The sequence below is a fragment of the Frankliniella occidentalis genome, unplaced genomic scaffold, assembly GCF_000697945.3.
Source record: "Frankliniella occidentalis isolate FOCC.00 unplaced genomic scaffold, Focc_3.1 Scaffold125, whole genome shotgun sequence".
In the NCBI taxonomy this organism is placed as follows: Eukaryota; Metazoa; Arthropoda; class Insecta; order Thysanoptera; family Thripidae; genus Frankliniella; species Frankliniella occidentalis.
The window spans coordinates 590,693-601,502 of NW_026267252.1; the positions used below are offsets into that span (position 1 = coordinate 590,693).

The window sequence follows — 10,810 nt, forward strand, 5'->3', positions numbered from 1 at the left end:
AATAAAAAGGGTCCACAAAGTCAGAGAAAGGCAGAGAAAACGACAAAATATTGAGGAAAAATCAATTAGAATCAATAAATAAAAATATGTGTACACTTGAATTTCTAGTGAAGTACCCTTCGGGATCTACAGCAGTCAGTGAGTAACCTGTGGGCCCGGAGCAGGGAGCGCAGGGCGTCGAGGAGGCTCGGGTCAGGCCCGCGTATGCGAGAGCCGTCGAAGTATTCGCCTTCGCTTTTCAGCGCCACCGTCCGCAGCCTCGGCAGCGCTACAGCCTGCGTACAGAAGGGCACATTTTGGGTCCTGTCAAGATGACTCTAAAAGATGACTTATGGACCCACTTTGACAAGAGTTCTGTAGATCACTCACCGGCGCCCACGGCCACCTGAAGGCACATTTGGAGAAGTAGGACTCGAAGCGCACCTCCAGCGTCCGCAGGGCGCGGGCCCCCAGCAAGTTGTGGAACAGCACCCCCACTCCCCGCTCGACCCCCGAGACCTCTAGGTACTCCAGGTGGGGCTTCAGCTCGCGGACGACGCCGGCGCAGCTCTCTGTGTCGGGGCCCTCCAGGGCCAGCGTGGTGAAGGCGTTCGCCCTGGAAAACCTGCGGGGAAAGCAATTATAGCGTCTATGATGGTCACAGCAGACAGTCTCCGAACGACTTGAAGAGTTGCCGCGCGGCTACCTACCTGGTGAAGCTATCGAACTGTGCCACGACGATCGGGGACCGGCGCACGACAAACTTGAGCTTGTGGACGGGCGGCATGACCCGCAGCAGGTCCAGGAGCCCGTCGACGTCCTCGAAGTAGAAGAGCTCGGCCGTCTCCTTGCCGCGCCAGAGCGTCGCGTGCGTCCTGGTGAGCGCGGCCAGGCGCGGGCTCGCCAGCCCCGCCGCGCCCAGGTCCCTGACGGGCAGCAGCGAGAGCACCTGCAGCAGAGGCACGTCGGGCAGCGACAGCAGCGTCTGCGGACAGCACAGGGCACAAGTTGAGGCCGAGCCACACGAATTAAGTCTCTCGAAGCGCGGAAAGCCCTGCAAAAATACAGAGCGTCCCTCCACCCAGCGTCCCCACTAAGAACACATCCGTGAAATTTCAGCCGCTTTCAGAGCTCGTGCGACGAGCGTTATTGTTAAGGGTGCATATTGATTCCAATAATCTGAGTTTGAAAAGTTAAGTTCTTTGAGAGGAGCAGAAGTGAACTTTGTATTACCACTTCCTGGATTGTGGCCTCCTCAATGGGTGGAGCAGGTGGAGCTTGCAGCAGCATCATTGCCCGTTTTCGGCGTGTCAACATCACTGCAGGTTCCTTTCAGGATGGGGCGTGGGGCGTCGCTTATAGGCGCGTGCACGACAAAATTCCGAAATCAGCTGATGTCCTAACCTTGAAATTGAAACAGAGACGGCGATCAGGTCTCTCTCTGTGTGGAAGCACAACACTTTCTTATACAAATCAAGAACATAGCCAGTCTATCAGTTGCGACGTTCCATCATAAACTTCGTACCAGTAGCAAACTGCTGAGTCGAGCGTGGCAGTACTTACCTCTACAGAGAAACCAAAGGGTTGGGATTATATCGAGTCAGCTGTTTCTTCCACCCTTCTTTCCCGTAAGACTAACCAACCGCCAACCGTCCGTCCGTCGACCTCTGGCTTTTGGCGCGTTTCCGGTCCGGTGTCACGACTTCCATTTCCTCCCCCCCTTCCTCCCGTAGGGTTAGAGTTGAAGCAGCGCAATTTTTAAATTAATGGCTTCACATGTTTTATGATAAAGATTCTGAAAAGAATATGTGCGTTTGGTGTCCTCATTTGCCAGTGTGCTCCAGTTGGGATTTGATAAAGTGATCCCCGTGCGGTCGCGCTTTTCGACCATTCAAATTTGAATTTTCTGGAACGAGCCCGTAGACCAAATCGGCGGTTGGTGTTGACCGTTGGCGCGTGAAACGCGTACTCACAGTGATGTTCATATTTCAGTAGGCCTACGTAAATGATTAACAATGTCGAGTTCAGAGGATAGCGAATATGAAGATATCGAGGAATTCTTTTCAGCGTCTGATTGGCGTGAGATGTCTAATTATGAGAAAAGTAGCTACAGGAGTGCGAAAAGAAATTTTCTCGCTATGCAACAGGCAGGTAGGTGCTTTTTTGTGTTTGTTTTTTACAGAACGTGACACAAGTAGTCCTAAACTTTTTCAAAGTTATTGGATTTAGCAGGAAGTTGATTATACATTGCCCTTTCTTTCTGGGTTTTCAAGCAGCACGTTACGCTTCGTTTTCAGGCCTCTCCCCGAAACCTCCCCATTTCATGAAGAGCGGGCCAAAATTGAAGAAGCCCAAGAAGCCGGCTGCGAAGAAGGTTAAGTGTGTCGAGGAGGAAGACTTTGACGAGAAAAATTTGGATTGGTCCCCCGAGAAAGAAAATCAGGTACCCGTGCGCGTCTCCTGTAGTTCTTGAACTGTCCAGTCAGGTTGCAAACTCAGGGTGGCCTAATCAGAATGTAACGTCTGTATTTTGTGCAGGCAGTAAGCTGTGCTCGCCCTTCTCGTCGCGCCAAGAAGTTTGTGGCACCAAAAGTCGCGAGGTGAGTAGACTTAATACTGTTCAAACAAATTTTGTCGCCTCTAATTATTTGTTTTTTGTGCAGGTCAGCGCCGAAGAAAACCGCGCGTGGGAAGGAGAACGTCGCACCACAGAACACTTCTCTGCCAGAGGTGAATCGGGCTCGGGCAGCATCAACGGCGACGAGCGAGCCGCCGACGGCTGATCCTGAACAAGGTAAAGTATAGACGATAGATATACCACAGACTTGGCGCCAACAGCACTCTACGAAGTGGATGCCGAAGTTTACCATCGAGCTTCTTCTGTGTTCTCAGACCCAGGACCTGCCCCAGGACCCTCCACCTCCACCCAGGCTGAGGGAGCCCCTCGCTACCCGAAGAGGACCGGCAGCCGGGGGAAGGTGTACGCTGAGTGCCCCGCGCTTGACGACGACGACTTCTTGTGTGAGTTTCGTGTTCATCAGGTACCCTCAGCGCATCATACGCAATGATTATTGTCACACTCTACTTATTGTTTCTCGCTCACAGTTTGCGACGACTGCGGCAAGGAGTGGGAGGGCGATTGTCCCGAACACGGGCCTCTCCATATCATCCCGGACACCGAGGTGTGCTACGCGACACATGTGTTTTTGGAAGTGCAGAGGCGACTCGGGGCCTCGGAGTCATTCCCTTCGCTTTTTTACTCACTGCCTCTCCATACCAGCCCGTCGCTTTTGCCCCAGGTACTCGACGCCCGCCCCGACCGAGCGCTGCACACCGTGCCCAGTTGCCTCGCCGTGCTCGACAGTAAGATCCCCGGCGCCGGCCTGGGCGTCTGGGCCAAGGAGGCCATCCCCCGCCGAGTGCGCTTCGGCCCCTACGTCGGGGACATCACCAAGAAGAAGGAGACGGGCTATGGCTGGGGGGTGAGGATTGCGCTCTCTGTGACCGCCACGGCCAACAACGGCCTTTTCCTTTTAACTGATTTGCGATCCCTTTGCCAGATCCGCCGCGAGGGCAAGACGGTGCACTGCGTGGACGCCCTCGACGTGGCCCGCTCCAACTGGATGCGCTACGTCAACTGCGCGAGGAACTCGGGGGAGGAGAACCTGCACCCCTACCAGCACAAGGGCCAGCTTTACTACCGCACGGTGTGCGTCATCCTCCCCAACACCGAGCTGCTCGTGTGGTACGGCGACTCGTACGGCCGGGACCTGGGCATCGACCCCGCGACGTACAGGGAGCCCGCCACGGACGCGCGCGCCCTCAGTGAGTACCGTCAGGTTGTCACCCGCCGCACGCTTGTAATCGCACACTGTTAACACTTCTCTCTTTCTCTCCCCTAGCCGGAACCTTCCCCTGCGAGCGGCAGTGCGGGGTATGCTTCGTGAGCCCACTACTGCTGGCCCAGCACCAGCGTTCGGGTCACTGTTCCGCCGAGATCAAACGGCGTCAAGCGTGCGGCGCTCCCGGAGCTCCAGGGGGAGGGGGCATCAGCGCGGCGGCGGCTGTGGGGGAAGACCAAGTCCAGCGGCGCACTGAGGAGGCCAGCGGGAAGTGGACTCTCTGTGGTGTGTGCGGTGCTGCGTTCAGGAGCAGAGACCTCAAGTGCCACATGCGCATCCACACGGGGGAGAGGCCATTCAGCTGCGGCACCTGCGGGTCTGCCTTCAAGCAGAACTCCGATCTCCGGAAGCACATGCGCATTCACACGGGGGAGAAGCCCTACAGCTGCGGCACCTGTGGGGCCGCCTTCACGCAGAGCAACAACCTCCACGTCCACATGCGCACCCACACGGGAGAGAAGCCCTACAGCTGCAGCACCTGTGGGGCCGCCTTCGCGGCGAGTACCAACCTGTCGACACACTTGCTCATCCACAAGGCGGAGAATTCATACAGCTGCAGCACCTGCGGGGTTGCCTTCCGTGTGAGCAACGACCTCAAGGCCCACATTCGCACACACACGGGGGGAAAGGCCCACAGCTGCGGTACCTGCGGGGAAGCGTTCGTGTCGAGCAGCTCCCTCCAGAGGCACATGCTCACCCACACGGAGCAGAATCCCTACAGCAGCGGTACCTGCGGGACCTCCTTCCTTGTGAGCACCGACCTCTCAAAACACATGCGCACCGACACGGGGGAGAAGCCTTACAGCTGCGAAACCTGCGGGGGAACGTTCACGAGGAAGAGCGACCTCTCGAAGCACATGCGCATCCACACGGGGGAGAAGCTCTACAGCTGCAGCACCTGCGGGGGGACGTTCACGAGGAACCACGACCTCCGAAGGCACATGCTCATCCACACGGGGGAGAAGCCTCACACCTGCGGTACCTGCGGGTCCGCGTTCAGGGAGAGCGGTGCGCTTAAGAAGCACATACGCTCTCAGCACAGCGAGCAGACCTAAGCGGATCTACACAAGAAACTGCTTGTTGTCTTTTAGTTTGTTGTTTTTTTGTTTGGTTTTTTCGTTGTTGTAGATTGGTTAACTAATCTAATACTTTAAATTTCTCTCTTAATTTTAGAGCCCATGAATTCTAATCTGTTCACAAAGATTGTTGAAAAGTTTACTGGTATTTATTTTGTTTTCTTTCATTATGTAAGTTGTTTTATTTTTATTTTAATCGAAAATGCTGTGCAATTTCTTCATTTGTGATATTTTTATTCCAACTGCGCTGTCTGTATGTGACGTGACATGGGGTGGATATTAAAATCTTAATTTATTTTTGAGCATGTGTGTTTCATTCCCAAAGTATTTAGGGAAGTTGTGCAGGTTTGCTTACCTTTGCTTACCGAGTAATCATACAGCGAAGCTGTGGAAAATTGAGATTAATAGAGAGCATTTCAATATTTAGAATTGAAGAAGAAAGTTTGGTTGATAGTTGGGGCTCACCAAAGTACAATTAATCACAGGTCAGTGGTAAAGAATCTGCAAGCCTGCCACAAACACAGTAGTTCCTCATGACTGACCATAAATCTTGTTGCAAATTGCAAGTTCGCTAAAGCTGTGTAGCTACAAACAGGGGCGTTATGCTTAGTGTAGTGTAACACGCAGTAACAAGAACTTTCTTACGTCAACAGCTCACAAAACGTTTGTAATTTTTACATTCAGTTTACATTTTAAACTTATTTACATCTCGCCAGTGGGAAAACGACCGTCAAAACGATGTCGACACGACATCGTGTCTATATCACTTCGATCGTGTCGACATCGTTTCCATATCGCTTCGACATAACATTTCTCACCGGGCATGACTCCGGCTCGTACACATAAATATACAATTAGGGACTTACAGGCATTCTTAAAAGTTACATATATGGGATAACTTTGTAAATCACAACTCGGAAAGTCAGGTGACACAGGATGAGTTCACCTAGCGACAACCGCGACCGCATTCTAATCGCAATCATCACGTGAGCTCGCGATGCAAGTGTCACAGCTCCGTGGTCGCCACGTCCCAGTACTTGCGCATCCTGCCGTCCTGCTCGAGGGAGTCCTGGTCCGCCCGCTGGTCGATGAGGGAGCCGCTCATGCTGTGGCCGTTCTCGGCCCGCTCGTGGATCACGTCGAAGTCGTACTCGAGGTTGTAGGGCATGAGGCGCTGCAGCGAGCCGAAGTAGGCGGCGTTGGGCCCCGTGTGCAGCAGCTGCCTGGACGAGCCGAGGCCGCCGACGCCCGCGTGCAGGCCGCCCAGCCCGCCGACGCCCAGGCCGAGGCGGCGCGCTGTCGGGGTGCACGACAGCGACCTGGCCGAGCCGAAGTGCCTGGACAGGAAGGGCGGCGTGGGTGTCGGGACGGCGGCGGGGTGCGGCGCCACGGGGGCGCCCGGCCCTCCCGGACCCACCCCGGGGCCCGCACCGCCGGCGTGCGCGAGGTGCGGCGAGGACGACGACAGCGCCCGGCCCATGCCCAGCGCCTGGCTCAGCGCGTGGCCGCGCGGCACGGGGCGGCGCGTGAAGGCGCGCGACAGCGTGTCCAGCTCCTTGTCGAACAGCAGCTGCGTGTTCTGCTCCAGCATGTACTCCCAGCAGCGGAACTGCTCCTCGCTGAGGTGCGAGCGGTCGGAGCCCGTCCCCGAGCCGCAGCTCGTGTCGCCGCCAGAGTCGGAGCAGCCCGAGCCGCCCGAGCCGCCGCCCCGGTACACGTTGTCCACGCGGCACCGGGTCGCCTTGTACATCGTGCCCGCCGAGCTGCCGTTGAGGACGCCGTTGACGCCGCCGAGGACGCCGTTGAGCATGGGGCGGCGGGGCGCGGGCTGTGGGGCGGCGTGCAGGGCCAGGGCCGGGGCCCTCGACTCGCAGCTCGCCTGGTCGCTCTGGCCCGACGGCGAGGACCGGTCGTGGCGGCAGCGGCAGCACGGCGCGCAGCACGAGCACGACGCCGACACCGGCGGGAGGATGTTCACGTCCTCGGCGGCCATCTCCTGCGGCGCGACAGGTCGAGATTAGAAACTCCCCGTTTAACTATGTACTAGTACGAAATGTTTCCGGTGTTCCGTTTATAACGTCAGTACTCACGGCAGGGACCTGGGTGGGGAGGGCGAGCGCGCCCAGGCGCAGCACCACCACGCTGATGTTGTCCTCGCAGCCGTAGCTCTGCGCCATGTCCTGGAGGCGCTTGGCGGCGAGCAGCGGCGACGACGCGGCGCGCACCTCCTGCATGGCCTCCCTCTCGGAGACCACCTCCCAGAGGCGCTGGTTCGCCACCACCAGGAAGTCGTCCGACTCCCGCAGCTCCAGCTCCACGACGTGCGGGTCAGGCAGCACGAGCGGGAACAGCGCAGAGCAGCCGAGCTGCGACCTCACCGCGCTCTGGAAAGGAACAAATAGAGGATTATAAGGTCCGAAATATTTCCGACACATTTCCAAAAAAATAAGTAAAAACAATAAAAAGTTCCATAAACATTTGAAAAAATGCAATGTTTCCGGAAAAAGTATGAGATTCAAAAAATATTGGAAAGTTTCCCTGAAAATACTTTTTGCTGGGTAGGAGGTGACCTACCTCTAGGGGGTGCCTGCTGGCGTTGGTGGGCTGCTCCCGGGTGAGGGTGAGCGGGCCGTCGGTGCGCGCGAGCACGGCCTTGGCCTCGCCGACGCTCGCCACCCTCAGCACGTAGCGCGACCCCCTGGGGCACACGTGCACCAGGGTGGCGCACGCCCCCTGCTTCTGGCCGTGCTCGCGGAGCTCGCGGTGCGCCGACAGCAGCGTGTACTTGAGGTAGTCGGCGGCCGTCTCCGTGACGGCGCGCTCCTCCACCAGGATGCGGGGCACGGCGCGGACCAGCGCGGCGGGCAGCGAGCCCTCGCCGCCGCCGTCGAACAGGCCGAACAGGCCCTCCGAGTTGCAGAAGGACGGGAGCCGCAGCTGGGCGATGTAGAGCCTGCGGACGGAGGTAGTATGTGTCAGCGCGTACACCGATTTTTCCATTCTATTTTTCTTGAAATTTTATGATATTTTTGGAGGATGTACACTCATTTTTTTTCGAGTGAAGCACCCCTCTTGTGCAGCACTGCGACTAACCTCTCCCGCAGCCCTGGCGTCTCCGAGAAGCCCACGGCCCAGGGCGTGGTGGGCGGGCGCGCGGGCGGCGCGGTGGGCAGCGAGCTGCGGTTCAGCCCCGAGACGTCCACCAGGCTGATGGAGCCGGGCCCGCCCTGCCGCTGCGACCGGTACACGCTGAACTGGCGCGGGTCGACGTGCAGCCGTGAGTTGCACGACAGGTCCAGGAACTGCAGCTGCGGCGGCGCCAGCGTCGCCAGGCTCACGCGGTCCAGCTGGTTGTGCGAGAGGTCCAGCACCTGCGGCGCGAAAAATTGGGGGAAAATGTTATATTTCCAGGAAAATTGAAAAAGCCCAGAAAAAAAAGAAATTAAGAAGAAAATCTTGAGAACATTACCGAAAAATACTACTCGTCGTCGCATATTTCACACTATGTGCCACTCACCTTGAGCGACGTCATGCGCGAGAAGCAAGGGCTGTTCCTGAGCTGGTTCGAGTGCACCCGGAGCACCCGCAGGTGCCGCAGCTGCACGATGTTCTCCGGCAGGTGTCTCAGCGTGTTCCCGGAGAGCACTAACTCCTCCAGGTCCGGCCAGGATGCCACGCAGCTGAAACGAAAGTGGGCACATGTCAAGAGTATAACTTTGATGTGATACGACGCAACCATATTTGAACCACATTTCGAATGCCAAAGAACAACATTAAATAATTGGAAATTCTTGAAACTGTTAAACTGTTTTGGCGGATGCCTTTACCTATCGGGCAGGACGGAGAGGTGGTTGTAGGCGGCGTGTAGCGTCCGCAGCCTCCTAAAGGCGGCGAGCGACCGCAGCGCCGCGTCCCCGAGGCAGTTGGCGGTGAGGTACAGCTTGTCCAGCGGGCTGCCCCGGTCGCCCTCCGCGTCGTGCATGGGCGGCGGCGCCGGCAGCTCCTCCAGGCGGTTGTTGGATACGTTGAGGACGCGTAACCTATGGAGCAGCACGCGAAATGATAGGAACGAGGGCGTCAGTGCCGTCAGCCTCCGGGTAGGACAGCCCGGGCGACAGATGTACTGTACGCACCGGGCCTGCCGACCCCGCAGGGGCTTTAGAGAGACCCCCCACCCCACCCCCCTCGGCCGCACCGCCCAAAGCTCTACCAAGCGATAGCCCAGAGATAACATCCGCTTTGCACAGATTCATTCGGCAAATGACAGGAGCCCAGCGCCTGTGAAACTCAGGGTAGGCCACCCTGCAGTACACGTATGCACTGCAGGCGAGATATGGCCTACCCATCAGGCGCCCTGAGACCTTCCATATTTGCTCTTGGCACTTTCGTAACTGCAAATGACGGACGTAGTTCGGACATAGTTTCTCTAGATGATCCCTAATCGAACGGACCGCATGACTTATAGCGCAATTAGACCACCGGGACGAAACCAAATTTAAAATTAAGTTTAAAAAATCACCTAATTTTCTTTTTAAATTGAGAGATAAAAACATTAGTCCTTACTTTGACATAATAAGATGGAGAAGTTCATTGTTCACTAGATTATGGAACAGTCACCGCCAATTGGATTAGCAGCACAATGTCCTGGTTTCGACTTGACGATGTAGTGTTTTCATGGAGTAGAGTTTTGGAATGTTTACCTGGTGGCGACGGTGAAGAGGTTGCATGGCAGCGCGGCCAGGCGATTGCTCTGCAGGAACAAGTGGTGGAGCGCGAGCGGGAGGCGGCTGCTGACGGCGGGCAGCTGCTGCAGCTCGTTGTAGGACAGCTGCAGGGTGTGCAGGTTGGGCAGCTGGCCGCTCAGCAGCTGCTGCGGCGCGGCCGTCAGCTCGTTGTGGGACGCGAAGAGGGCGCGCAGGCGCGAGCAGCCGCCCACCCAGCCGGGCAGCGTGGCCAGTCGGTTACTGTGTCGCGGCGGAGAAAGAGGAAAGGGCAGCGTCAGCACAAGGACATGACCTCTCCACCACCCAGTGCAGTGGCACCATGCTCTCGTGTACTCACTACGACACGTCCAGGTGCTCCAGCTGCAGCGGCGTCGGCGAGGCACTCAGGGTCCGCAGCTCTGAAAGAAACATGGCGTTAGTGGGCGTCACTGTTGTCACCCGTCGTGGGGCCGATCGAGGGATACTTTGCAATAAATTCAAACAGAAACTGATTTTCATGCTGTATTTTGACTTTTCTGAATATTTGTAATTGTTGTATTTCTGAATATTTTTTTTGGACGGTGTACACTTTTTTGAATGAAGTATCCCTCGGGTACGATAGACGTGCTGCTTACGGTTGTTGCCGGCGATGAGGGAGGTGAGGTGCCTGCCGTTGACGGTGAGCTCCCGGAGGCTGTTCCTGGAGCACTGCAGCGTCTGGAGCTTGCTCAGCGCGCTCAGGTCCAGCACCTCGATGGCGTTCTCGCTCACGTCCAGCTGCGTCAGGTTCTGTCGTCACACAAACGGGAAGAGAAACGCATGAAAATCAAAACATTTATTCGACAGTTGTCATTCCGGTTGTTTGTTGTTGTGTTTTTTCAACCACTCCATCAGCGTTTTCACTCTGCACCACGAGTAATAACTCTGGGCCCTGCGCCCAGGCCGAGCAGGGGGCCCTAGCAGCGCGAGGCCCTCTGCGGCACGGGCGCGGCGCGCCAGGGATGTTTCCTCATGAATGAATGAATGATAACACAATAGAGCGGCTCGGCTCCGTTTCCAGAGTGGCGTGTGATGGGGGCAGCGAGATATTAGCATCCTTCAGAGAAAGCCCCTCGCGATGCCGGCCGTGTCACCCCCTCCACCCCCCTCT

At 56.8% G+C, this 10,810-nt stretch overlaps 3 protein-coding genes across 3 annotated transcripts in view; 1 reads left to right on the plus strand and 2 right to left on the minus strand.

The window, feature by feature from the left end:
- Positions 1–104: 104 nt before the first annotated feature.
- LOC113206815 (uncharacterized) lies at positions 105–1,679 on the minus strand. Its single transcript, XM_052270500.1, has 5 exons — positions 1,543–1,679; positions 1,213–1,383; positions 690–964; positions 370–604; positions 105–275 (listed from the first exon to the last, which is right to left on the minus strand). Exons 2-5 carry the CDS (start codon positions 1,294–1,296, stop codon positions 105–107), a joined length of 765 nt encoding a protein of 254 aa, XP_052126460.1. The 5' UTR covers positions 1,297–1,383; positions 1,543–1,679.
- A 79-nt stretch (positions 1,680–1,758) lies between these two features.
- On the plus strand, positions 1,759–5,081 carry LOC113206816 (histone-lysine N-methyltransferase PRDM9-like). The gene is made up of 9 exons (XM_026423065.2): positions 1,759–2,130; positions 2,277–2,422; positions 2,518–2,579; positions 2,643–2,773; positions 2,872–3,000; positions 3,085–3,161; positions 3,279–3,461; positions 3,540–3,804; positions 3,882–5,081. The coding sequence occupies exons 1-9, from the start codon at positions 1,995–1,997 to the stop codon at positions 4,934–4,936; spliced, it is 2,184 nt and encodes a 727-aa protein (XP_026278850.1). The 5' UTR covers positions 1,759–1,994; the 3' UTR covers positions 4,937–5,081.
- A 404-nt stretch (positions 5,082–5,485) lies between these two features.
- The window catches only part of LOC113206777 (protein phosphatase PHLPP-like protein), a 7,278-nt gene continuing 1,953 nt past the window's right edge, over positions 5,486–10,810 (minus strand). The window contains exons 2-10 of the mRNA XM_052270501.1: positions 10,296–10,449; positions 10,019–10,079; positions 9,658–9,921; positions 8,785–8,997; positions 8,475–8,637; positions 8,051–8,328; positions 7,532–7,910; positions 7,048–7,341; positions 5,486–6,953 (exon numbers count right to left, since the gene is read on the minus strand). Of these exons, the coding sequence (XP_052126461.1) occupies positions 5,964–6,953; positions 7,048–7,341; positions 7,532–7,910; positions 8,051–8,328; positions 8,475–8,637; positions 8,785–8,997; positions 9,658–9,921; positions 10,019–10,079; positions 10,296–10,449 (2,796 nt within the window). The 3' untranslated portion in view covers positions 5,486–5,963. The remainder of the gene's footprint in view (positions 6,954–7,047; positions 7,342–7,531; positions 7,911–8,050; positions 8,329–8,474; positions 8,638–8,784; positions 8,998–9,657; positions 9,922–10,018; positions 10,080–10,295; positions 10,450–10,810) is intronic.

Bases quoted from the DNA above. Each gene is read 5' to 3' on its own strand.
- LOC113206815 (XM_052270500.1), bottom strand. From the start codon at position 1,296: ATGTTGACACGCCGAAAACGGGCAATGATGCTGCTGCAAGCTCCACCT. The intron at 965-1,212 runs GTAATACAAAGT...TGCTGTCCGCAG, and splicing joins AGGCCACAATCCAGGAAGTG to ACGCTGCTGTCGCTGCCCGA. The intron at 276-369 runs GTGAGTGATCTA...TTCTGTACGCAG, and splicing joins TCAGGTGGCCGTGGGCGCCG to GCTGTAGCGCTGCCGAGGCT.
- LOC113206816 (XM_026423065.2), top strand. From the start codon at position 1,995: ATGTCGAGTTCAGAGGATAGCGAATATGAAGATATCGAGGAATTCTTT. The intron at 2,580-2,642 runs GTGAGTAGACTT...TTTTTTGTGCAG, and splicing joins GTGGCACCAAAAGTCGCGAG to GTCAGCGCCGAAGAAAACCG. The intron at 3,805-3,881 runs GTGAGTACCGTC...TCTCTCCCCTAG, and splicing joins CACGGACGCGCGCGCCCTCA to CCGGAACCTTCCCCTGCGAG.